The sequence below is a fragment of the Dermatophagoides pteronyssinus genome, unplaced genomic scaffold (genome assembly GCF_027571235.1).
Source record: "Dermatophagoides pteronyssinus isolate colony J.1.1.1.1 unplaced genomic scaffold, Derpt_VIB-CSIC_2022.12 sq0015, whole genome shotgun sequence".
NCBI classification, from domain to species: Eukaryota; Metazoa; Arthropoda; class Arachnida; order Sarcoptiformes; family Pyroglyphidae; genus Dermatophagoides; species Dermatophagoides pteronyssinus.
The window spans coordinates 126,792-154,477 of NW_027461539.1; the positions used below are offsets into that span (position 1 = coordinate 126,792).

The window sequence follows — 27,686 nt, forward strand, 5'->3', positions numbered from 1 at the left end:
AATAGAAAAAAAAATTTCTTGTTTTATCTTATTCACCGATCTTCTGTGGCCTCGTTGTAAAGTGAAATTAAAATTTTCGGCAACAACAACAGAAATTTTAATAAATAAAATAAAATAAAAAATTAGTGAGAAATAGAGCATGCAATGATGAGTAAAAAGAGACATGATGAAATTGTCTCAACATTTTGTTGTTTCATCAGAAACACAGATCCGAAAAAAAAGTTGTATAATATCCATTTTGTTATTTGTGATAATTTGATTCAGTAAAACAAAAGCAACAATAAATTTTAGCTGATCATTTCGGTCCCATTTTCAGATATTTTTATTTGCATGAATCAATGTCCATCAGTTTTGGTTGGTTTTTGAAAAGAATCACGCATATGTTAAAAGTTGACAAAAAGTATTTGTTGAAAATATCAATCACTTCCTTATTGGCTGTTAATGTTTTTATCCGCTGCTTGTTGTTTTTTTATATATAAAGAAATTCACCGTTAATGTGATTACAACAACAACGAAAAATTAAAATCATAAAATAATTAAATAAACAAATTTGAAAAAAAACGAAATCAAGTTAAGATAAATTCAAATTTTTAAAAAAAAATATCATTTGTATTTACTAAATAATTGGTGAAGACGAAAAAAATTTCCGAACAAGTATATAATACATATAGACTTTTATATAATAAACCATTCAACATTGAATATCCGATCCATTCATGTTTCAACATGATTTTCAATTCGTTTTTTTTTCAATGGCTGTCTATCATCAAGAATCTAATTGACAATATAATCAAGAATTGGATGATAGGAAAAGTTAATTTTAGTATTGTCATCATCACTGTTGTTATCATTGTCATGAACGTCTTTTCTAGTTTCATCATCATCATCATCATGACGGTGATTCACATCTTCATTTACAATGGCCATAGTTGTGTTATTGTCATTTAAAATGTCGGAAATTGTGTGATTATTTGTTTGGATAGTTGTCAATGTCATATTGTTGTATGCCAAAGTGTCATTGTTGATTTTGGATTTTTGCTGTTGTTGTTGTTGAAAATAATGGCTATCGCTTGCTGATGCCAAATACTTTGACAATGATGATTGTGATGGCGATTGTGATTGTGATGATGATGGCATTAAAAGTGATAATGAAGTACTTGAATGTTGATCATCATGTTGATCGAATTGATATGGCCAATGTGCTAATCGATTAACAGTGGCTGGTATATCTAAACCATTAGTTGATACTGGCATATGTATTACCTGTACTACTGGTGCTTGTGCTGATGTTGGCTGATGTCCGGATATAGAACCAAACGTTGTTGATATATGTTGTTTGTTACGTTGATTTGGATTTGTTGTCATACCGAAATTATGTTCAGCATTTGTTAATAAATCATCATCCGCTTTATTTCCTTCATTCATATCAGAAAGATTGAATTGATAATCCGGTATGATTGTAAAACGATTCATATGATGGTTATTATCATTCATATAATGATTATTTTTATTATTATTTGGTTTAGTTGTTGTTGTTGTTGTTAGTAAAAAATTCGAAGGTACTTTTCCAGTGGTCGATGATGTTGTTGCCAAATTTTCAAGTAATTTTTGTAATAAAACATTGTCATCATTATTATCGTCCCATTTACTATTCATCGATGTTGTTGCGTCGATTGATGTTAATTGTGGTAATAATTTAAAAAATTCCTTATTATTCAATAGATTTAATGCTTGTTTTAATTGTTGTTGCATCTGTTTTGTAACCTGATTTTGATTACTATGGCTATGATAATATAATTTCGATGATTGTGCTCGATTATTACCATCATTATTTAAATAATGATTATTGTTTCCATTATCATCATCATAAGATTGTACAGGATTGTTATTATTATTATTATTATTGTTTGATAACATTGACCATAATGATTTATTCGATTCCATTGAATCACCGATACTAATTTTTGTTCTTAAATCATTTATTTTACTTTCATTTGGATTTGAATTTGTTTGTTTAACCGAATAAACATGACATGCACATGCAGTTGGAATTCGAAATGAATCAATAAAAAAACCTAAATTATAAAAAAAAATGAATGAATCAGATTTAAAATGATTATGTATATCGAAAGCAAACCTTTTCCTTTTTCAAACACCAATAATCGATGTATAGAATGAATCTGTGCACATCTAGATGCATATTTATGATCGGCTATATATCTACATTCACTATTAGCTTTATTACATTTTTCTAGCCGAATTGTTTGTGTAAAATCACCAGCATTAACAATGACACGCCATTTCCGTTTTAGATTTTTAGCCAATTTAGGTTTAGCATAAAGTACTTCAGTACGACAAACAAATCCATGTTCGATGGAATTTTTATTATGACTATTCTGTTGATGATTATTTGATTCATCAAAATCCAAAGATGTTGATTTATTAGTAGATGAATGATGACGTTTAGATGTTTGTGGTCCATTGAAATCATCATGATAATCATCATCTGGATCTTCAGGATCATTATTGTTATAATAATAATCTTGTGAAAAATTTTCATCCATATCTTTGGTAATACCATCAACCAAAGGAACCTCGCCATTTACTTCAGCATACATCAATTGAAAAATATCTTTACGTTTATAAATTTCATCCAATATTGCATGTTCTGGATATTCAAAATCATCAATACAAATATCTTCAGTAAATTTATCACAACGTGGTGTTGTATCAAATTGTTGATGTTGTTGATTTTGCAGCTGTTGTTGTTGTTGATTAAAATTATCTAACATATATGGTTTAGGCTTTTTATCTCTTTGATTAGGTCTAACGTTAGGTGTCAACATCATTATGTTATCAAAATCTGAGCCATTTTCTATATCGTTTTGAAGTGACCATTTATCCGGATAACCATTTGGATCATATTCATAATGATCACCATTATCATCTTCATCTTTATTTCCTTGATTATATTTTCTTTTGTTAGATAGATTTGATTTTGATTGTTCACTATTTCGTGAATTTATCTTAAATTTTCGATTTTTTTTACCCATCCATGGATTATTGTTCAGATGAGAATTTGACAAAAATTTATCATCATAATCAAATGGTTTTCTGTTATGATAACGATGATGATTTCGACCACTCCATAAGATGGGCATGATTTGTTCTTCGAATTTAGGATCTTCCAATAATTTCAGCCAATAATCAATAGCGCTTGTATCAGATAATGGTGGTATTAAAAGGAACGGATTAGGTGAATCAAACGATTGAAATGATGGATGATGGGGTGGAGGTAATGATGGTTGTGATATTGGTATAAATGTTGGTCTGTGCATTGCAGTTTGCATATTGGTCGCTTGATCATTAAACGAATGTTGACTTTGTTGATGATGATGTTGATGATTTGATCTTCGAATCGTAGATGCAGGCGTTTTTTTGGTAAATCCAAACCATGTGGACATTGAACGTGTTTCACTTTGTGAATCATTTCGATTTTCAACCGGATGATTTCGTATTAACGATTCTCTAGCCGTCGATGAAATTGATGCAACATGATTGACAATCTGTAGAATTTTTAATAGTGTACCGATTTTTGTAGCAAAATTATTGACCCTTGTCGATGGCGACGATGTTGTTGATGAGTTTTTTGCATTCGAAACAATCGATTCCGATGTTCTATTTGTAATTGGTGAAAACTCAACACTTCCGTTTATTATAGCTGAAGATGGTATTATTGACTGTTTATGTTGTTGTTGTTGTTGTGCTGCGATTACGATGGTCGTAAGAAAATTTTCAACAAATAAAACAATTAAAAAAATAAATAAAATTGTGGATGATGTAATTTTGGCCCGATTTTTCGTAATTGAAATTTTCAATTCATTATAAATGATGTTTTTGATCATAATTGATAATTTTGTCAATTGTTGTTGAATGATCATTTTGTACAATAACAATAACGATGACACCAATCATCATTAACGATAATTCGTTTACACTAAATTGAATTTAGCATGAATTCAAATTAAGCTTTTCGAAAAAAAATTGAACTCGATTGTACTACAACGAAATCTCAAATGGCAACAAACTAATCATAACTCTGTAGTCAGGTAGATTCAAGATCCGTGAGAAAACAGTGAAGAGATATATACAATAGAAAAAAAATAAAGATAAACCTTCATCCTTTTCATTCTCTTCATCGAAATTGTATAAAGATCAAAATTCTAATATTAGTAACCCAATATATCGTTATTTTCTGGGAGACATTCGAATCGAAAGAGAGAGATAGAGAAAAAAAAGACAACTGGTTCAATTTTTCAAATTGACGATGATCATCATCAAGATCTTGATCTTTTGTTTTGGAAATAAAATGATTCATGTGTCAACTTATTGCTCAGTTGTTGGTCGATTATAATCTCTTTCTATTTTTTCTTTCTCTCTATAGCTCGTTCACCTTGTCTATAATTGGATGGTTGGTTGATTCATTTATTATGTCCCATCGTCTCATGATGAGAAAAAAAATGGGGTAAATAGCCATTGTTGTTAAACCTTTTCTAAACTAATTAGTTTATGTTGGTGCTGAAGAAGAGATGATGACGACCAATGACAAAAATCTCAAAAAAAATCAACAGTTATTTCAGTTGATAGTGGTACACTCGAGTTGGTAGTGTCTGGATCACTAATGAAATTAATTTTTAGTTTGTTCAATGCTTTATCAGGCGGAAATTTTTCACCTATTTTTGTTTCTCCATTTCTGGCCTCAAAAAACAAGAAAAAAAATTATTTTCGACTACTTTGTTTTTCATAATTGGTATTGGTCGGTCAGTAATAATTTTGTTTTTGTTGTTGTTCAAAATCGGTAATTAAAACTAAAAATTATAACTCTGTCATTGTAATGTATTTTATTGAGTTGAAAATTTCCATTTTTCTTATTATTTTTCAAAATTCATGGTTGAATTTTCCGATTTCATATTAGATTTTCGTTTTTACATTCGATAATTATAATACAAAATCTTAATAAACAATCAAATTTAAACGATGATTGTCTTTCTCGATCATTATTCAAATGAAGTTAATGATTTCCAGACAGTATGCATTATCTGCATGAATCCTGTATCCTTGGGTTTTGAAAGGCCGCGACGTAATCGTTCTTTCATGATTGCAATGAATTCCTTATGACTTAGTTGGCCATCCTCTGACCGAATTCAATTTATAAAATAAGAGAAAAAAAACAACAAAAAATGTTACAAAGATTAATGATCAAAAACAACAATGAAATTATCTAGAATTTACCATCATCATCGAAAATTGTGAAGATTAAATCGATCAAATGATCAGATAGATGAACATGGGCAACAGTTTTCGCCACATGTTTTAATGTTGCCTGGTCGATCGATGCACCAGCAATATGATAGATGGCTAATGCAATATCTACATCGTTAATATGTTGCAGAAAACGGAAAAAATTCAAATAATCATCAAATGATACACCGGATGATTTGATATTATGGTCATAAACAAATTTTTTCATCACACGTTTATTCATTCGTAATCGTTTCTTTTCGGAAAATAATGCATATGCAACCAATAGATCAGCAAAATCAATTTCGGCTATTTTACCGGTTTTAGGATCGGGATTTTTTCGTTCAAACTATAATAAATGTCACAGATTATTTTATGAAAATTTATTGAAAAATAATAATAGTAATACACTTACCTCGAGTGTAAGCAACTCTTTCTGAAGTGTCTCCTGAAAATGTAGGAAATGATTGATTGTCAATCGTTGTTCAAGATTGTTGCCGAAAAAATATTTCGATACGGCCGAACTGATTCCTAAATTGTTCATTCGATTTCAATTATATTGACAAGTCAATTGAGATAGGTTTCAAAATTAAATTTATTTTTTTCCACAAAAAAAAACAACAAAATATTACCTTTATAACGGATACATTTGCCCATCTTTTTACCAACACTTGTCTGAGCAAGTATTGCATTTTGAACTTTGGCAAATTCTTCATATTCAACTTCACCATCATCATTTAAATCGAACATACGAAATGCAATCTCAAAATTACGAGGCGAAACTAATTCATTCAAAGGGGAAAATCAATCAATCAATCAAACCATTTTTTTGAAGAAAAAAACTGATCATACCTGATATAACAGTTAATAGGAATAGAAAATCCGGAAAATTAATCAATCCATTGTGGCTTAGTTTATAGAATATACTATCCGGTTTTAATCGGATATTTTGAAAATCTTGTTTTCCCTTTTAAATTTACAAAATATAAATAAATCAATTAGTCAAAATGATTTGCGTGATAAAATAATGAAATTGTTAAAGTTAATTGTTAAATTTAAATTAAATTAAAAAGATTCTCACTGAGATGCAGGAGGATAATAACTGATGATTGAAAAGCGATTGGAAATCATCACCGTTGGACTATTCAAAATGAATGATTTAAAAAGGAAAATTGATGTAGACGAATAGTTTTGAATAGTTTTTTTTGGTTTGGATATAATTTTAAAATGAACACAAAATAGCAGAGTGATGGGAAAACGGAAAAAATAACAATAAACAACAAACATGATTAGTTTTTCAAACAAATTCAGCAACATTCGATAAATTTAAGTTTAAATTACTAAGCTAAAAATACTTTACTTTGGTCATATCGATCACTTTGAATTGATCAAGGCCTAAACCTTCGGGCTGTTGTATACCGGGTGTCAATGCACGAAGAAAATCATCCGGTGTCATAAGAATTTCTGATTCTTTTGAATTGTAAACAATTTTTACAGTGGCAAAATATCGAAATATTTTATCCGGATTTGAATAATGACGAATACGATTCTCATATTCTATAATGCGTTTATTACGAAAACCATCAGCACGAATTTCATTAGCATTGAAATTAAATACGGCCATTAAATTATGAACGATATTTGAATCAAGAATTTTGTAATTGGTTTCAACATTTTTTTCACTTTTAGATGTTTCCGATTCTGGTGTAGATCTGCATTCATTTTGGGCTAATCCTCTCGCTCTTCTAGGAAGATTATTTTTAGCCCATTCTCTCATTAGTGACCATGGTTTTTCGACTAGATTACGAATTTTAGGAGGAATAAGTTCATCCCATATATATCGAAAATCGATGAGTAATGCGAGGAAAAACACGAGAGCTGAAGTAAGCAAAAATTTGTCTAATGCTTGTCCTAAATAACTTTCCTTATGTTTGACATAGGAATTTGGTGGCCTAAAATCTCGTTTTATAATGAATAAATTCGAACCATTTTTAAAAGGATAATCGATAAGTTTCAGCCTTTGATTACCGAATTGCCATGATTGATTTTGAAAACGGTTGACTATTGGAAGTGGTCTAGAAGAATAATAAACTAGATAAGATAATCTATGACATTTTAATGATGTCATTAATGGTTTTGATAAAATCATTTTTTTGAGAAAAATGATTTCGATTCACAAAAATATCCCATGTGTATAAAAATAAATCAATAACAATATTGTGAAATTCATGAAAATTATTCTGTTCAAAACATTTCTCTGGAACTTTCTGAATTCTCTATATTCATTAGATTCATCATCAACAGATGGAACTACTGTTGAATGGAAGATAACAGCTGTTTAAAAATTTTGGGAAAATAGCGAACCGTGCATGAGTTTCATTTCGAATTGAATAATTCGACAAGTAACAATGAATAATCCTTATGAAAATTCTTCTCATCAAAATCGTGACGGTCATTTTGATCGAATTAATGATCCTTATGGAACGTCTCAAAATCTTGGAATGCAACCGAATGTACAACCACCTGATCAATATCAACAACAGCAACAATTTATTCAACAAAGACCTTTGGGTCCTAAAAATAATCAAATGATTGCAAAAAATTATAATGATTTTCTTGAACGCCAAGGAGTACCTGCCATATCGCCTGAGGATATAAAAATTCTTCGCGAATGTAGCCGTGAAAGTTTAGTGTATCGATGTAAGTTGTTCATTCAATTTTTTTTCATTTTAAATTTTTCATTTCGATAAATAAAATCTAATCACATTTCGGTAATATGTTTTTGGCAATAAAAGAAGTAAATCACTTGATTTGATTTTTAAGAATGAATTTTGTGTACAAAAACACACACACACGATAAGAATTCAATTCATTCATTTAAAGGTAAAATTTATGACCAAGCAAATCTGAATTGTGAATGGTAAAATATTGTTGATGTTGTTGATAATGGTTTTATTTTTTTTCTTCTCAGTGATGATGTTTTTAGTTTGCAATGGTCATTTTGTTTATGTTTTTTTTTCATTTGCTATATGGTGTCACACACAGACACACGTATATCACATTAAGTTCATGATTCGATATGACACAATGTTAATTGTATAAAGAATCCTGTATGGAATGTCAAGTTGAAATGCGAAACGAAAAATGATTATACCATGAAAACATTATTTTTTTTTATTCGGATGTCATTCATCCATTTACCTTTATTTTTATTTTATGAGGTTAAAACCTTCAAATCACATTTAATTCAAAATTTATTATATAGTCATAGTTTTTATGTCATATTTTTTTGAAATAAAAGATGCTAAAAACATTTCATAGATAAGGTTTAGATAATTTTTTTTCCTTTCTATCCATGCATGGTTCATAATGATCATTGAATCAATGAAGTTGATGGCATTACGTTTCTAATTCTGTTGACACTAATCACATTTGAAAGATACTTTTCTTCAGTTTATATTTGTGTGTTTTTTTTCTGTAAAATAATAAACATTGATTATAACATTAATGAATTGAGACAACAACGTTAGAATTTCAAAACGAATGTAAACAAAATGTTTTACTTTATCAAACAAATAAAATTGATTTTATTTTTAATAAATATTATTATTTTCTATAATTTTTGTATCATTATTTAGGTTTTCCGATTACAGCTGCCCTTTGTACAGCTTTGATGTACACTGCACGTACCAGACAAATTCAGCCACGATTCTATCATTATCTTGGTACTATTTTTTTCGGTTATTTTGCTGGTAAACTTAGCTACCGATCGGTTTGTGAAGATAAATTGATCAAATCAAATTCAAATTCACCTTTCGTACAATCGATTCGAAAACGTAAAGGAATATTTGTTGAAGGTAAATTCATTACAAGTCTATATTAAAAAAAAAAATCTTTTTTTATCTCATTCTGTTATAAATTGATTAGAATTTGATCCAAATATGCCTCAAGCATTTGAATCATCATCAGCTCAACCATCAACTTCATTTGGAAAACCATATGCTGGTAATATTGGCAGTAGCACTGGTATCCGAGAATTCGATGATCATGATTCATCGTTCAATCGAAGCAAAGATTCATACATTCATGATCCATTTCATGATCAAAAATCATCGGATTTTTCAACAGATATTGGCGATGATAACAGTAGTAGCGGTGGTAATACCAGTTATGAAAATCTACGAGCACGAAATCGATCCGCATTCAAAAATATGTGAGATAAAAAGATAATATCTCAATGAGAAACGATGAACGTAAATCAAGTTATAGCGTATCTTTTTTTCTATGTCGTGTATAGTTGAATAAATAAAAATAAAATAAAATAAAATAATTACTTGGATTTCCTTTTTTTTTGGTTTTATTTCGACGATGTTTTTGTTGTTCTCAGAAATTCGGATCAAAGGTCAATTCTATTAAGCTGATCTTTTTACACCAGACTGAGATTCATGAAATTTGTTTGAGAATGAAAATCTATAGCTCGTGTTTTTTTTTGGCCAAACTCTAAACACATGGTGTCTTTATTTGTGGTCTATGAAAAATGAAACTGAATGAATGAATTTCTTTTTTTGCGAATTCAAAATTCAATAAATAATCAGTATTTGAAATTTTCAACAAACTCATATCATCATCCATTAGATAATCACATCACGTGATTGAATATTTAAAAAAAAATATCATTTGATGTTAGCACATAACTTACACATCAATTTACAATTCAATTATCACATCCTTAATCGTTGTCTGAGTGAAAGAAATGATGAAAGAACAAAATTGCTTTTTTTGTCGTGTCAAATTATATATTCTACTTTACTTTTTAAAATGTATTTTATGTATACAGGATCTCTCTCTCTCTCTCTCTGTGTCATATTATAATGGGTTTATTTGATTGTTCTCATTCGATCTTCGTGTGTGTGTATGTGTATGTGTTTCATTCTTCATTTTACAATTTGGAAAATGGAAAATACATTAACGATATTAAAATATGCCATTTAGCTTTTTTTCGAAATAGTGGTAGGTACTATTTTGTTGTTATTGTTGTTGTCCAAAAGAAAAACAAAAAAAAAAAACACCAGTAGCAAAATCCACTTGAAACGATCGCATCTACAATAGTGTTGTTGTCGCTTTCCCGAAAAAAAAAACCGATTGTTCCAAAACAACAACAACAACAACAGAAAAATCATTGCGTGTATTCATTTGTGTATGGCCAAACTATATTTCAAAAATAGTAGCTCATCGTCGTCGTCGTCGTACTTGACTGACTTTTACATTTTTCTCCCCATTCATTTGGTTCTTGACTGGTCTAGCTCTTCATCCATTTTCTGTTGCTTCCATTTCATTCCATTCGTTTTTTTTGGCTTCGCATTATAATCTAATTTTAAATCCATTCGTAATCAATTTTATTCTGTTTTCGGTCACTGGAGAAACGTACGCATATACACACACACACACGTTAGACAAAACTAGGGAAAAAAGCTCTGTCTCTTTCTTTTTTTTTCCAAAAAAAATACGACAACGAATCCTCGACAGCCAAAAAAAAATCCAAGTCTGATCGATGGACATACACACACTATACATTGAAAGGATGAATCAAGCTGACTGATTCTAATTAGATTACGTTTTACATCCAAAGCCATTGCCATTGCCATCATCATCGTCATCGGCGATGCTTTTTGCTTCAATGAATTTCCAATTTTTTTTTTCGTTTCTCATCTTTATTTTTATTCATTGGTAACATTGTTCCCTATATTAGCACTTTTATTTTTCAGGCTATATTTTTCTTTTTTTCCTTTCGATCTTTGTAAAAACAAAAATTCTATTATACAGAATTTCCAACAAGAATTTTACAATATTAAGTAAATTTGTAGATTTTTTTTCCTCTCGTTTTCGGTAATCTGATTTTATTTGGCACTTCAGATTTGTCATTTGGATTGTTTTTGTCATTAATATTTTAGCTACTTAAATGTTACGGGTAATGTGTTTATGTCCATGTTGAATATTTTTTTTTTTAATTTTGTTTTGTTTCATTCGGTGATTTTTATGATTCACATAAAATTTTCATTGTCAATTCATTTCGACAATAATACTGAACAATTTGATAATTTGATAATAAAGATGAAATTCTCCTTTTACTAATAATAATGATTATCATTATTATTTTAATTACAATGATAATAACAAAAACAAAACATCCGCTCGTAAAAACTGTCAAGTACAAGGTTTTTTTATCCTTTCCTAATGTTATCATTTTGAGTTTGCTCATCACTATTCTCACAAAAAAATCCAATTTGTCCAATCGTTACATATTTTCGCTAGATTGATAGATAGAGTTGATGTTTTCTTGATCATCATCATCATCATTTGTCATTTGATTGACTAAACGGGAAAAAAATGATATCCATACTCACAAACACATTTGTTTTTTAGTTGGTCATTTTTTTTATTGTCGCCAGATTCTTATCTTCGTCGTCGTCGACGTCTAGAGTATCCCTGCTGTTTAATATGCATATGTTTTTTCTCAGTTTTTTGTCCATCAATTTGCAATTTAATCCAATAGTATCACCTCATTGGTAAGATGATAATAATAATGATGCGCTAAATCATCATCATCATTCTTATTTTGATTATGAATTTTTTTTCTGTTAGTCTTTCGTATTTGAATTTCAGGTTAATTAATTTTCCGATACAAATTAGATTTAACCTTCCTACTGTAAAATGAATTTTTGCTTTTTTATTTCGTATCTGGTTGGGTGTTCGTGTATGTCAACGAAATTTTATTCGAATTGATGATAATCATCATCATCAAGAATTTAAGCCTGTAGATAAAAAATCGAGACATTATGGCTTTCAACCACTATTTGATGGATAAAAAAAACTTGATAATAAATAACTCAATAAGATTGTTATTGTAAGACACTTCAAGTTTTTTCTTTTTCTTTTTTGACCATCATAGATTTTCTTTGGGAGACTTTGTTGGCTGTTGTTTTTTTTCTGGAATTTTCAAGTTTTTTTTTGCTATACTCTTCTTTTTTTGAGATTTACGAGTTTCTTCACTTTCACATACATTTTATTATTATTGTTTTCTTCTTTGCCTATCTCACAAGATTCAAATTTCATGGATGTTTGACATTTGTCTAACCTTCCAATGCTCTTTTTCTTTTTAAAAAAGAAGTTTATTTTAAAATTTGTTGAATTGTTTTATGAATGAATTTTTTTTTTACAGATTTGAAATTGAAAATTGTCGTCGTCGTCGTCGTTTTGGTTGACCGAAAGAACCAACCACAGTATTGTCTTAATAATAGGCTTGGCATTTTTTTTATTTGTTTGTTGGTTTTTCAGATAAACCTATGATGATGATGATGACGATAAATATTACATTGCTATTTACGATTTTCAAGAAAAATAAACAAACACCTACCGGTATTTTTCAATTCAATACCTAGGTTATCATTTTCATTCTTATCAATGTAGATTCTATCCGAATAAAGGTAGCCATTTCATTTTATTTTCCTACTAAAGATTTGAAATGGGCAAGTTGACAAGTGACAAGTCATCTTCTATATTTATCTATCCAAACCATCCCATTCTTTCATGTGTTAAGTATATATCTATCGATATGATAACAGCAACAACAACAACAACAACACCCTAACGTGCCATAATGATACATTATTTGAAATGTCGACAATCTTTATCTTCAAATTTGTCTTTCTCTCTCTCCTATATTATATGCTGTTCATTTGGGAAATAAAATCAAAGATTGAATGATTGACTGACTGACTGACCAAAACAAACAAACAAAAAACCAATTTTTCATTTTCTTTTAGTAACAAAAAATAATTATAATTATTTTTTTCCCTCTGTTTGTTTTGGATCAGCTTCAGAACTTGTGTATTAAACATCTTTCGTTTCAAAAACATAATGATAATGATAAAATCCCCTCTCTTGTTATATTCAAGTTTTTGTTTTCTCATTTCGATAGTTATCATCGGTCCCAAGTGGATTTATTTTTATTTTTTTCATTTTACTAAACACGATTTGGGTCCACAGCAAAACAAAAAAAATCACTTTGAATTTGATTGGAATGAAAAATAAAAACCTAAAAATGAATCCAAGTTAGATGTGTTGAAATGATAATTTATGGTTCTCTAACTTATGAACAAATGAACAATAATGATGAACAAAATAGATATTGATGGTTGTTGTTGTATGGTTTGGAAACCTGATACGATTCGACCAATAATCATCATCAAGATGAGAATACAATTCATTTCATTTTTTCATTTTCTTTTTTGTAGGTCATTATTTTATCCATTAAAAAAAACTGTAGTGATGACAGGTGTAATCCTCCCAGACACAGAGACCATAAAATGACTAAGACCGATTGGATCGTTCAAATCACTGTATTTGAATGAGACAAAGATCAGATTTTTTTTCGTTTGTAAAATACATTTGAAATAATCTTTTTTTTTTTGTCCAAAAGATTTTACTTTTATGATAATGTCATTTGTCATTTTCTGTTGAAAAAATGAAAAAAATAAATTCAATTCTTGAGTGAATAATGAATTCTCGTCATTCTCATGTTGATAATCATCATCATCATAAAATCGTCATCGATTGTCAATTATTATTATGATTATCAATATTGTTTTTGGAGATAAAAATGTCAAAATCGATCAAATCCTATCGACTTGAAGATCAGATTCAGATAACATTGATGATGTTGAACTTCATACTTCAGAGAGAGAGAAATATATATTGAAATATGTCAACATTATTTCGCGTGCGCCTTGTTTTTCTTTTTTTTTCCTAAATGAATTTGAACTCTCTTCACATCGGAAAAAAAGACAAATCATCAATTTAACTACCCACCAGTAAAAAAAAGCATTGACAGGATGAAAAAAAAGTTTTTTTTCTTTCTTCTTGGGATTTAAATGAAAAATTATTGAAATCATCCAATACACCAAGAAAAAAAGAAAAAGAAGAATGTGATGTTTACAAATGATGATGATGAAAAAGTGTTAATAACAAAATTCTTTGGTTGTAACGCAAATAAAAAACGATAAACACACACACACACGTAAAACGTTAGATGGCCAATAAATTATATAGGATTATCACACAATAAGAATAGATTTTTTTTTCTTGAACCATGTTTGCTACCAACATAATATTTTGTTTTCAAAATAGTTTCAAGTTATTCATTCATTTTTATTCTTCATCCATCAAGTTGAAGTATTGGGAAAAAATATGATTTTCATGGATCAATGATGATCAGAAATAAAATTACTGATATTTTGTCAGTGATAGAATATTCTTCAAAATGAAAAATATATTATCGTCATCATCATTATAATCATTTCTATGCAATCACACAATGGACATTGATAATATTGAAACCATTGAAAATGCCAAGATTTGTTGTTGTTTTTCGTCTTCTTCTTCTTTGAAATACAACATTGATTCAAACGATAAAACTAATACAATATTTCATTTTAATTCCAATGTATGTATGAAAAAAAAGAGTAGAAAGGCGGTAATTTGCTATATGTGCCGCCTTTTATCGTATGCACGCCTTTTTATCAATGACAGAAAGAATACACATTGTGACTATTATGTGTGTGTGTATCGAAAAGTATTTTTTTCCCGACCAATAATGCGCAATAGCAATCCGGTATTAGAATATATTCACGCGACTATTTGAATTGGTTGATGATGATGCTTAGTGAAAAGAAAAAAAATAGATAGATAGATAGAATAGATTTAGCAAGATTCTCTTCTCATAGATTAGTCGAATTTAAACCCGCCATATTGAAAGTTGGTAATTTTCTCAAAATATCTACCTTAAAAAAAATAAATATTAATATATGGCATATATTAACATTTTGTTTTAAATTTGCCTTTTTTTTTGTTATTTTGGTCTCATCATTCCAGCAGTTTTATCCGTCCAAAAAATTATATTGATTTTTTTTTCGTTTTGTTTGTTTTTATTCTGATTTTAAAAGTGTCCTATGTATGTGAAACATTTTGTTTGTTTATCATCATCATTATCATCATTAAACTTGATTTACGTTTGGTTTGGTGTATTTTGTTTTTGTTTTTTAAGTTCAAATAAACGGTGAAGATTTTTAAAATTATCAAACCACAAAAAGCAACAACAATGCTTGTACCACCAGATGCCCAGCTTGGCACCAGCAAGCTTCTTTATCATATCAATAAATTCTGTAATGATCGTGTCGTTTACAGGTTAGTTTATTTTGAATTATATTCTCGTTTTCTCGTCATCAATGAAACAGCCCGATAATAATTCTGTAAATGTTTCAGTTCGGGGTCAATTCTTATTCATGTCACAATATTTTTACATTAATTTATTTTTCAAAAAAAATTTTATTGAATAATTTTCGAATGATTCTGGTTAGATCAACCAACATTCCATCATTTGGATAATTAATTAATTCATTAATAATTCAACGAATATGCATTATGGTTGTTGTACAACATTTGAATGAACCCCCGATAAAGGACCTCTATAGTTTTTTTTCTATTGTTATCTTGTTTTTTATATTTGAAATTATTCACTGATAAATATTAGATAGAAAAAACAACAACCTAATCTTCTAATTATGATAATAATCATTGATCATTCTATCATCATTAATATATGACCGAATGAATGACAATGACCATATGACCATACAATTGTCATATTGCAATAAATGTTTAATTATTGAGATTTGCTTTTTCCCATTATTCATTCGAGATTAACCGTAAAAGTATGCTAACAGTATTTATCGTTTTTTGTTTTCATTTATTTTATTTGTTATCTCATAGACGTAACCAGATAGCAAAAACAATTCGTGAAATAACAAAAATTGTACAGGATATATTGAAAGAAGTGGAAATACAAGAACCACGATTTATATCGAGCTTAAATGAATGTAATGGTCATTATGAAGGTAATAATTGATGATACCGTAATTCATAAATGAATTATAATTTTATGATTGTTCATCATCATCATAGGTTTAGAAGTTATTTCACCGAATGAATTTGAAGTTGTACTTTATCTAAATCAGATGGGTGTATTCAATTTTGTCGATGATGGTACACTTCCTGGATGTGCCGTTCTCAAAGTAGGTGATCAATTTTTTGTTTGTTTCAGGAATAAATCAAGTGTCTAGCTGGATTTTTTTCCACCGACTTTTGGAATTTTTTTAATTTTTTTTCCACTTTCATTTATAATTGAGTTACAGCTGTCAGATGGACGTAAACGATCCATGTCTTTATGGGTCGAATTCATAACGGCCAGTGGTTATCTCAGTGCCCGTAAAATTCGATCTCGTTTTCAAACACTGGTATGTGTTTTTTGTTTGTTCACCAATCATACATCCATCTCTGGTTTTCTTCAATTAATTCTTTGTTGTTGTTGTTGTCGTTTTTTTTTGTTACTGAATTCAGGTAGCCCAAGCTTGTGATAAAATTCCCTATCGTGATATAGTAAAAATGATACCAGATACAAGCGAAGTAAAACTACGTATACGTGAGCGTTATATTGTCCAGATTACGCCAGGTATAAGTAATGACCAAACCCATAGATTGTGTGATTAAAAACAAATAAGGTTAATTAATTTTATTTAAAAATTCCCCCCTTATCTAGCATTTCGTTGTAGTGGATTATGGCCACGATCAGCATCACATTGGCCAGTACCGACTTCATCTTGGCCACCGCCAAATTTGGTGGCCGAAGTTAAAGCTGAAGGTTTCGATTTACTAAGCAAAGAATGTGTCTCACTTCAAGTTAGTCGATCATTTTATTGATTTGATCATGATTTTCATTCAATAATAAATTTTCAATAAAAATTTAAACAAACAGGGAAAACAAAGTTCAATGGAAGGTGATGCCTGGGTGTTGAGTTTTTTAGAAGCTGAAAATCGATTACTACAGGTAAAATTGCATTTTTATTTTTGTTTCATCAAGATGGATTGATTTATTATGAAATATTTTGTTTTATGTTATGTTTTAGCAGAATGGTTATCGTAAAAAATGTCTATCCATATTGAAAACATTACGTGATCGTCATTTGGATTTGCCCGGAGCACCTATCAATGAATATCATATGAAAACATTATTATTATATGAATGTGAAAAACATCCACGCGATACCGAATGGGAAGAAGTATGCCTTGGTGATCGTATAAATGGTATACTATTGCAATTAATTTCATGTCTACAATGTCGTCGTTGTCCACATTATTTTCTTCCTAATCTTGATTTGTTTCGTGGGAAATCACACAGGTAAATTTTTTTTTTGTTTGCATATAATTTTGTTTTTGATTTATTATTTTACTAGACACAATTTTAGCATCCTTGCATCTCATTATAATTATTTAGATCAATTTTTCAATTCTGATTTTTTTTCTTTCGTTCTTTCTTTTAGTGCATTGGAAAATGCAGCCAAAATGACATGGCGTTTAACACGTGAACTACTTACCAATCCAAAATCATTGGATAAATTATAGTAGTAGTTTTTTTTTTGAAAAAAATATCATTATTGAACATGGTGGCTGGGACCAATACTGTTATATTTATTTATTCATTCATTCATATAGAAATAAAAGTGATTCATCATTTTTTTTCTATCATTATTATAATGATAATAATGATGATGATTCTGGCCCAATATTCATCATCGTGTGATCCATCATCAAGACCATCATTTCATCATCATCATCAGCTAAAGGGCAGCTGTTTATATTTCCATTGAACAATCTCGTAATTTTTTTTCTATTTTGTTAGTCTTTATGTATGTATGTATGAACAAGAATCCCGTTTTTTTTGAATTGTTATTCTTTAGAAAATTTCAAATATTTGTTTTTGCGTGTGTATATAAACGGATAATTCTTGAAAATCATAATACACCTATGATGATGATGATGATCACATGAAATTTTCATTTCGCTCAAAAAACAAAACAGGACGAAGAAGAAGAAGAAGAAACAAAACCAATAGGCAATCGGAATTAATGGCAATAATTTTTTTGTTTGTTTGTTTGTTTGTCAAAATTAAATTCAATCATTTGATTTTTTCTTTTGTAAATGTTTCAAATCTTATTATCAAAACGATGATGAACATTTCATTCATCAAAAAAAATATTAAAACCATTCCTTTTCTACCGTTTTTTTTTTTGTTTTCGTTCATTAATTATTATTATGCTCAAGCGATAATAATTTGAATTTCGTAAAGAAAAAATATTCAATTTTGAACGTCGTGAATGATGATCATGAAAGGAAAAACTGGGCATACCATTCAAAAGATTGTTTGTTGATCAATAATGCCTTGATTGTTATGATTGTTGTAATTGATGTTTATTTCTTTGCTTCCTATATAATAGGTTTTATGTGCAAAATTCATTAAATTGTTTGTTTGTTTATTTTCTAATATATTAACATTTTGGGTGGTTCATTCGAATGTTTGCATCGTGTTCGACACATCGTTTATCAATGAATTAATTTCTTTTTCTTCATCGTCTTCTTCAAACAAATGAATGAAGAGTTTTTTCGAATGGTTTGATAAATGGTGATGATCAATGAGATAATTTTTTTTTTGATCGTTAACATTCATCTCATTCAGTGTTTTTGGATTTTTTTTTCAACCTAGGCCACACAACAACGAAAACGAAGACCTCCATGTAGTTGATGCTGCCGTTTTGCTTATTATTAATTATAATAAAAAAATTTCAGACAAGTTTTTCACCTACCCAAAACTTTATCCAGCCGCATCATCTTATGTTTGTTTGTTTGTTTTTTTTATTTTAATCATTTTGAAGTATAATTAAAACGATGTTGCATATTTTAGATTCATAGAATTCGTGTTGAATTTGTGTTGTAAAACGATACGATCAAAACATCTATTGGCTATCGGTCTTTGTTTGCATAAAATATTGCTGATTTTTTTCCTTCAGATCATCAGTCTATGAGAACATCCTGTTTTTTTTGTTGTTTGAAAAAAAAGTTGTAAATGATAATGATTAGAATCTTTCATCATCATCATCATCATCATAACAATTAAATCCAACCTCATCATCATCGATATTGCTTTAGAACACGACGAATGATGATGATGATCATCATCAAAATGATTAATAATCTCATGGCCACCAATATGAGCATGAAATTATTTATACAAATATTGTATACTCAGGTAATATACCTTCTAACCAACAGAAACAGAAAATTGTTTTGACAATTATTTACATTTCGAAATGATAGATGAGAGCTGCAACTAACTAAATATTCATTTATTATATTGAAAAAAAAAATGTTTTTTTTGCTGGCAATAATATCTGATAATAGAAAAAAATATCTCTCTCTCTCTCTCTCAGAAGCCTAAATCATCATTCGAAATGTATCATCATTTTCGACCAATCTTCAGCAGGTTGATGATGATGATGATGAATATAAATCGCAAACAAGGTCAACATATCATCAGGTCTGAAAAGATCAATCTTTTTTTTCTTCTTCATTATTATCAAATTCATGTATTGTGAATATATTTGCATTGTGCTAGGTTTTGACATTTTGAACACACACACACAGGATATTTTACAAAATAAAATGAATGATGATGATGATGAGCACACCGGGATATCTATACAGTGAGGAAAGAAAAAAAAGTCCATCCTGTATTTGAGTGTGTTAGAATATTTTTCATGTAATTGATAATCTTAATGACTAAATAATAGAAAAAAAAATGTTTGATGAAACATTGCCCAAAATAAACAATAATGATGCTTATTTATAGATGTTTTTCCCTTAAGATAATAATAGTCCATATTGTTTATCATCGAACAGAGAGGAATGTTTTTCATTATGGCATCGATTACTGTGTGTGTGTCACCAATAACCATTATCATTATCAATAAAACAATGTTAGAAAAAATTCTAAGACAATGTAATTGATTACTTTAATCAGATTATTTTCATCATCTTTATTTTAATCTTTTTTTTCAACGATGTTTATATATTTTTTTGGATATTCAATGTGTGTGTGCATGTATGATGATAAGAGAAATAAAAACAAAATCAAAGTAATGATTCTTTGTTTTTTTTTCCAATAAAGATTTCCAAAAAAATACTTAGCAAAATGGTTTGGACAAGTTGGTACTTGGTTTTTTTGAATGAATTTTGTGAATACGATTTTTGCGAGTGTTTCAAATCGATTCACAACCATGACCAATTTTTAATTCAACGGATTATGAATCCGAAAAAAAATGTAGAAAAATTTGGAATGAGAATCGAATCGATTCTGATTTCTAATAATTTTTAGGGTAAGAATTATTTCTTTCTTTCTTTTTTCTGTTGATAGCCACACAAATGATTCTTGATCCTAAATAAAACCATTGTGTGTGTGTGTTTCATGAAGCGTGTGATTAAAGTGAAAAAGTTTTCATTTTCATGAATATAGTTGATGATATGCACGCGTGTATATGCAGCTCCTGGTTGTCATTTCTATATCCATTAATAGTCATTTTTTTCTGTATTTTGAAGTTAATTTGTATTTTTTTTGTCTCTCTCAATGTAATACAGAATTAGAGGCGCCAATGAAAAGAATGCTGCTGCTGTGTTCTGTCATTTGAGGTTTTTTTGTTGTTCGGTAATAATAGAAATCGACCATTTGGAACAACAATCAAACAATTTTGACTATCATAATAATAATAATAATATACAAGCCCATTTATATATTTGACATGTTTATTAATAGATTGTTGTTTTTCCAACTCTATTCTTTTTTTTTACTCATTTACAAAGTTCCCTAAATGATTCAACAGGATATTTCGTGCTTTGAATCGATTAATCTGGACCATCATCATCATGGTCAGCCCTACACTACAATGGGATTATGATGACAAACAATTTGTCCATCATCATAATTATCATTATCATCATCATCATACCTGAGAATTACATTTCGATTTTGCATTTATTATTAAAAATTTCATAATGTTGTTGTTCACTGTTTTTTGTTTTTTTTGCTAAATTAACAATATTTATTCTTTCAGTTTGGATTTTTAAATATGTTTGCATGTAGAAAATAAAAACAAAACAAACTGACTAATAACTCAATTATTCTGTTATATCAGCCGATTATCATTTCCGATTCTTTTTTCATCATCAATTTCCTGATCCTATGAAGAATCACCATTTCTAACATTTCGCCTTCTTTCATCTTTATCGCTTTTCATATTTTTTTCAATAAAAAGAAATATTTTTGTTTTCATTCCATGCTCGAATTGCGGATTTTCTTCAAATTCAACGAATAAAAAACAAAACAGATAGAAACAACAAAACAAAATAAAATTCATTTCAACTACAACATTTATGGATCGATTGGCACACCATCACCGAATGTTCACATGATAAATTTAAATTCTAGCACAATAGTCAATTAAAGATTCTGTACAGGATTTTTTTTAGCTCTGATTATTCGGTCGAATAAAAGTCTCATGATGTTAAGCATGAGTGAATATCATCATCATCATTACAATTATTATTATTTTGTAAAAAAACTGAATGACTAACACATTCAACCATTGAAACTTGATGGGAGTTTACAATGCATCCATTTCTAAATGTTTGTGTGTGTGTGTGTGTGTAAAATGCATTCCATATGGGGTTCTTTCATTCTTTTTTTGAAGAAGTACCACAGTGATTCAATATCATCATTAATCTCGATTTGTAGAAATGAAAACCATTTTAACATATATTTCATTTCCAAATGTATGAATTTCAATGAAAACAAACCACCAATGGTTTCCGAAAAAAATAGAATAAATAATTGTACACAAATATCAAAGCCAAAACAAATGATTTAAGTTCAGGTCTTTTCCCCAACGAATTCATCAAACAACTATGGGACAACCTCTTTTTTGGTATATAATGAAGTCATCAAATGAAACCATTGTTAAAAGTAAAATATCAATTCCTAAAGGAATCTTTCATTCATTCACCCATAATATAACATCATTGTTGGATATAGAATTGTATCGGTCTCTTGACAATTTCTATAGTAGCTTTTCTTTCGAGAAGAATCCAATAGAATCAACGAAATCAGATATCAAACAACAAATATATCGATTATCAATTACAATTTCGAAATAACTAATCATTTTGGAAATTGATTACACACAAAATACATGACTTTTATTATTTCATTTGAATATTAATTATTTTAATTTTATTCGTTTTAAATTTATTAGATTCAAATTCATTTTCAAAAATCGATCGAAAAAAAATGTTCCAGGCCATTATATCGCTTTCAGTTTTGTTTATGTTTATGTTTTGGTCTAGAATTTTCATTTCAAAATATAAAGAATTAAAATTGAATTTATAAATAATGGATAAAATTTGTCATACCTTATAGCATTTCTTTTTACATTGTTTATCGCAATCATAATCGACTGTAAATGTTCCATATTTTTTACATCGTCGTGTTTTCAAACATTTATCCATACATGCTAATTCGAATGCTGAATCCACTTGATTGACCACCATAAAAAGCTGTATCATGATGATGATGGTAAACATTTTCAATATAAATTGAAATAGATACATGTTTGTTCGTTATTTTTCGATGATTTTTTAAATAAAATTAACTGATGACCACAAATTTTTATTTTTGAATCAATGATCTTCATAACACAATGCCTGTGTTTATATTAGCCACAATTTTAAACTTGTGGTCATTCTATTCATTCATTCATTCATTCAATGGACTCGCTCTTTGTCTTCTAATTCATTTGTTTATGTTCTCAATAAAAATGGCCAACACATAATATAATCGATGTATACAGAAACCAGTCCTGTAGTGATAAGTGTTGACCTTTTTTTCTTCTTTCTGCTAACCGCTAGATCGCTTATAATAGCTTAAAATGATTTTTTTCAAATGGAAAATTTTTAGGTCTTTTATTATTATTATTTTAAAATTGAAGATTTAATATTAGTACAAACATATCAATTATTCTTTTAAACACCAGATGAAATTTGTTTTTCGATACGGCTTAAAATGGCACGATTTAGTAAGCTTTGACGTTTTCGGACATAGAATGTAAAAACGATCGACATAAGTAACATGAATAATTCAAACATGTAAAACATGGAAATTATTGAATCACAAGATTGCCATATTTTTTGGCCAGAATTTTGACAATAAATTTGTTCTTTATAACCGGTTGATATACAATAAGGAATATGATTCGTACGTTCAGATAAAGAACAAAGCGTACATCGTGTTTGAACAACAAATGGTTCATCGTTCAAACATGATGTTTGGTGGACATTGATTGAATCTTTTGCGAACGATTTTATCGGCTCTTTAGATTCATTATGATGATGTTCAATAAAATGAATATTCGAATTATTATTTCCTGAAGAAGGCAGTTTTTGATGATGATGTTGTTGTTGTTGGTTAAGATAAAATGTTGGACGATCAACATTATCGGTGATTGTTTCTTCGAGTATCACAATAATAATGCATAGAAGGATTAGAACTACAATCACAGCAATCATTCGTCGAGTATTTAGATGCTCGATCATGTTTTAATCTTTTATCAAATTTTACAGGTCAAGAAAAAACATAAAACAAAGTTATTTTCGTTTGCATTGCATCAAAACAAATCCACATGATTGTAAATACGAGTGTTAAAAAAAAATACGTCATCGTCTTAATCGACCGAGATGGTGGCACCATCGTTTGTTCGATAATCAAATTAATTCGAATTTGAATTTCAACAATATGAATGAATTGATTATTTTAAGGAACGATTAATTTTAATCCAACCGATGTGATTTGTTTTTGCGATCGTTAATTATGAGTACCGCTAGCACTAAAGATCGAATAAATTCCTTGCAGTCGACACGATCATTTTCGGCATCAACAAAACTTAAAACAATGAAATCAATGAAATTAATACAAAAATCATCATCAATTAATAATAAAAAATCAAGTAAAGATCAACAACTAAATTTAAATGATGCTCAACGTTTTGTAAAATTAAGACCTGAAAATGGTCTTATGGGATCATCGGGTAAATATGATTGCTGTGCATTCGTCATACATTGTCCCGTACACAATCGAATCCTAATCAATCATCAAGATCATGTGGTATGGATGCCATTCATATCGTTGTTACATAATCTTGGTTGGGAAGATAATGCTATTCTTGGCTTTATCATTATTATTTCTGGTGGTGATCCGGATCGTGTAAATACATTCAAAGAACATCCACCTTATGAACATTTTATGTGTATGCAAGTGTTACGATTACAGATGCCACGAACTATGCGATTTATTACTCGGCTAATCTATTATTTCAGAATAAAGTGCAGTAGTAGTGGCCATAGCTATTCACAATTTCAATGTGGTCAAAATACTGATAATCTTGAATGGGTATCGGTTAATGAAATCACTAAATACCACAATTTTTGGGGACCAGAATTGTTGGAATTTGTAAACAATCTGAATGCAATAAAAGAAACAAGAATAACGGAATATAGCATGGAAGAGGTATTTCTTTATGTTCCACGTGATCCTCCGCGTAATCTTGAGGAAGAGATGCTTAAGCCGATTCATATAACGGAAAAAGATGTGGAACGTTTGTATGAAGATTTTCTTGTACATTGTTATCCAAGTTTTGCCATGTCGATTGAATCATTCAAATGCTATATGAAAAAACGTGAATTTGAAAAAAATGATTCACGTCTGGTGCGATTTTTTCGTGGATTCAACTATACAAAATCTAATTTTATATCATTCCATGAATTACTTCTTGGTCTTGCTTGTATGGAACCGACAATACAGCACGGAAAATTTCGTGTTAAATTCATTTATCGTTTTTTCAGCGATGATTCAGGAATCATGAACAGAGAATGTTTGCGAAGAGCTTTGCTTGAAATTAATTCTGATCCTAATACAATTGATACACGAATTAAACAGGCAATGACCTGTATGAATGTTAAAGAAGCGAGTAATGGCGATTTTATCATTACGGAAAGAGATTTTGTTTCGGCCATTGGTAATCTTCGATTCCGTGGTACATCGGTACTATGTCGTTATCAAAAAGGTATTTTCAGTCAAATATCAAGAGCATTGGTGGCCAAAGGTCTTCGCCGTGCGGAAAAAGCTTTGAGCAACGTATTAATCAAACGTCGATATTCAGGATTGTGCAAACCATGTAAAGATAAAAAATACGACCTTGCAACTCATTCTGTAAAATTTGATTCACATGGAAATCTTAAAATCAAACGTATAATCAGCAAATATCAGGAAGATTCAGCCATCAGTCAAAACAATCATCGTAAAGAACATCTAACAGCACAGCAATATTCGATAGAAACAGTATTCAATCGAAATTCAGCAGCCAACATTATCATCAATTTGGTAAGAGATTTTAGCAACAATAAAGGTACGGTTCGAAATCCAAACGGTTTAATGCAAGATCGAAAAGAAGATCTATGGAAATTATTATTGTCGATCAATGGTGAACTTGAATTATTGCTAAAAAATGAATATAAATGCCATAAGATCTATTCACCCTGTTTCATAATGGGTGACATACATGGCAATATTGAAGATTTATTTTCATTGGAAAAAGCCCTATGGAAACAGATACCATGCATTGGAGCCAATTACCTTTTTCTTGGTGATTATGTTGATCGTGGTCAATGGGGATTCGAATGTGCTATGTATTTGTTTGCATTCAAAATTCTATGCCCAAATAAAGTAACATTGTTGCGTGGCAATCATGAAGTTCGGCTTATTCAATCAAATTATACATACAAACGAGAATGTATTAATAAATATGGCGATATTTTTGGACTAAAAATTTGGGAACTAACGAATCGAATATTTGATAAATTACCGGTTTGTGCATTAGTGGATGATTGTATTTTCTGTGCACATGGAGGTTTACCACGAAGCGCAACGGAAATCGAACAATTGATCAAAATCAAACAGGAATTAAAAGATCCGGAACGTGAATCAAGAGCTGCTTGGGAAATACTATGGTCTGATCCATGCCATATGCAACAATATCTTGAAGTTGCTGACCTTCTCAATCTAAATCCGGATAATTTGAATGGTTTCATCAAGAACACTAAACGTGGTACAGCATTTTTATTTAATGAAAATGGTGCGACAAATTTTCTAAGGAAAAATGGCCTAACACATATAATACGTGCACATGAAGTTCCACCTAATGGATATACATTTCATTTTGGAAATAAATGTGTCACCATATTTTCCTGTTCCCATTATTGCGGCAATGATAATGATTGTGCTTGTATATTGGCAGATACGCAAAAATTACGCGTCATTCAATTGGATACTGTCAATAATTCTTCAGCTACTGATTAATGAATGATTTTTTAATATATTAAAAAAATAAACTCAAATCTCTCTCATCTAATCTAATATTAATCAGGTTTTAAAATCAAAGAATAACGGTTAAATATAGTAAATGGTCACGTGCTCTATTTATGGTACCCCAATCCAAAAAAAAAAACTCACATAAAATATACACTGCTATTACCTGCTCGAACTCGTGCCGTGGTAGTAGCATATAGAATGAATATCAAGAATTATTACAATAGAATGTGGTTTGAGAGATATGATTTCTATTGGCTTGCCGCTTTCGAAACTGAATGATAAGATTGTCGGTCCATTGATGGCAGAGGTCAATTTTTGATGCAGCTGTAGTAAAATATGATAGGCCGATAGATTTGTATACAAAAGATGCGCGAATCCATCATTATTATATTCAACCATAACTTATTGTTAAAAGGAAATTGGTTCATGGTTTAACTTGGTTGTTTTTTGTGTTGGTCCCTTATACCTACTAACCAATCAACCAGCTTAGTTGAATTGACCTTATCGCGCTTTGTTCTCATTTTTGTGTTTATTTTGCAAGAAAAAAAAACCCAACTACCAGACCAGACATTTACACTTTCAAAACAATCAAAATCAATATAAATGTTTGTGTATGGTATAGGAAGATCCATTTTGCGTTATATTCAAAATAAAACTGGGATTTCGGAACCATCTAACTAACTTTGGTCCTTCTTCTCTTGTGTGTGTGCTTGCTAGTGATGGGATCGATTGTTGAAATTCTTTACGAATCAAATTCGTGACCGCCACCACCTCGAATTTCATTCGAATTTTTTTCTTTTTCATTTGGCCAATTGAAATTCTCTCCTCACTTTGATATATATATTTTGAAAGTTTGTTGGCGTTGGTGTTAGTCATCTGCTATTACCATTATTTGTGTCCGTCATTCAGCTAGTATTTGACATCAATTCGGTTGGTATTATATTGGGTAAAAATTGTTTGTTATACA

At 29.5% G+C, this 27,686-nt stretch overlaps 6 protein-coding genes across 15 annotated transcripts; 3 read left to right on the forward strand and 3 right to left on the reverse strand.

Annotated features, from left to right (window-relative positions):
• Window positions 1-73: 73 nt before the first annotated feature.
• On the reverse strand, window positions 74-4,590 carry LOC113791954 (uncharacterized). The gene is made up of 2 exons (XM_027341807.2): window positions 2,138-4,590; window positions 74-2,075 (listed from the first exon to the last, which is right to left on the reverse strand). Exons 1-2 carry the CDS (start codon window positions 3,939-3,941, stop codon window positions 775-777), a joined length of 3,105 nt encoding a protein of 1,034 aa, XP_027197608.2. The 5' UTR covers window positions 3,942-4,590; the 3' UTR covers window positions 74-774.
• Window positions 4,591-4,875: 285 nt separating this feature from the next.
• Window positions 4,876-7,526, reverse strand: LOC113791875 (calcium uptake protein 1, mitochondrial-like). Of its 2 annotated transcripts, XM_027341720.2 has the most exons (7): window positions 6,662-7,526; window positions 6,383-6,442; window positions 6,154-6,268; window positions 5,934-6,083; window positions 5,717-5,832; window positions 5,293-5,650; window positions 4,876-5,194 (listed from the first exon to the last, which is right to left on the reverse strand). In XM_027341720.2, the coding sequence occupies exons 1-7, from the start codon at window positions 7,448-7,450 to the stop codon at window positions 5,058-5,060; spliced, it is 1,725 nt and encodes a 574-aa protein (XP_027197521.1). In that variant the 5' UTR covers window positions 7,451-7,526; the 3' UTR covers window positions 4,876-5,057. The 2 variants fall into 2 exon arrangements, with proteins under 2 accessions (XP_027197521.1, XP_027197522.1); XM_027341721.2 differs by lacking the exon at window positions 6,383-6,442 and having other exon boundaries at window positions 6,662-7,525.
• Window positions 7,527-7,623: 97 nt separating this feature from the next.
• Window positions 7,624-9,640, forward strand: asrij (OCIA domain-containing protein asrij). 2 transcript variants are annotated; one of them, XM_075822129.1, is made up of 3 exons: window positions 7,624-8,001; window positions 8,940-9,137; window positions 9,229-9,640. In XM_075822129.1, the coding sequence occupies exons 1-3, from the start codon at window positions 7,710-7,712 to the stop codon at window positions 9,516-9,518; spliced, it is 780 nt and encodes a 259-aa protein (XP_075678244.1). In that variant the 5' UTR covers window positions 7,624-7,709; the 3' UTR covers window positions 9,519-9,640. The 2 variants fall into 2 exon arrangements, with proteins under 2 accessions (XP_075678244.1, XP_027197523.1); XM_027341722.2 differs by having other exon boundaries at window positions 7,627-8,001; window positions 8,940-9,158.
• Window positions 9,641-15,085: 5,445 nt separating this feature from the next.
• LOC113792103 (protein mab-21-like 2) lies at window positions 15,086-18,475 on the forward strand. 8 transcript variants are annotated; one of them, XM_027341992.2, is made up of 9 exons: window positions 15,086-15,543; window positions 16,129-16,253; window positions 16,321-16,430; window positions 16,545-16,652; window positions 16,756-16,867; window positions 16,955-17,094; window positions 17,171-17,242; window positions 17,322-17,593; window positions 17,736-18,475. In XM_027341992.2, exons 1-9 carry the CDS (start codon window positions 15,458-15,460, stop codon window positions 17,815-17,817), a joined length of 1,107 nt encoding a protein of 368 aa, XP_027197793.1. In that variant the 5' UTR covers window positions 15,086-15,457; the 3' UTR covers window positions 17,818-18,475. The 8 variants fall into 8 exon arrangements, with proteins under 8 accessions (XP_027197793.1, XP_027197796.1, XP_075678241.1 ...); XM_075822126.1 differs by having other exon boundaries at window positions 15,087-15,543; window positions 17,325-17,593; XM_027341989.2 differs by having other exon boundaries at window positions 15,088-15,543; window positions 16,756-16,873.
• Window positions 18,476-22,710: 4,235 nt separating this feature from the next.
• LOC113792105 (protein JTB-like) lies at window positions 22,711-24,141 on the reverse strand. The gene has a single exon (XM_027341997.2). It carries the CDS (start codon window positions 23,887-23,889, stop codon window positions 23,320-23,322), a length of 570 nt encoding a protein of 189 aa, XP_027197798.1. The 5' UTR covers window positions 23,890-24,141; the 3' UTR covers window positions 22,711-23,319.
• On the forward strand, window positions 24,127-26,759 carry LOC113792101 (uncharacterized). Its single transcript, XM_027341987.2, has one exon. The coding sequence runs from the start codon at window positions 24,164-24,166 to the stop codon at window positions 26,705-26,707; it is 2,544 nt and encodes an 847-aa protein (XP_027197788.1). The 5' UTR covers window positions 24,127-24,163; the 3' UTR covers window positions 26,708-26,759.
• Window positions 26,760-27,686: the final 927 nt, after the last annotated feature.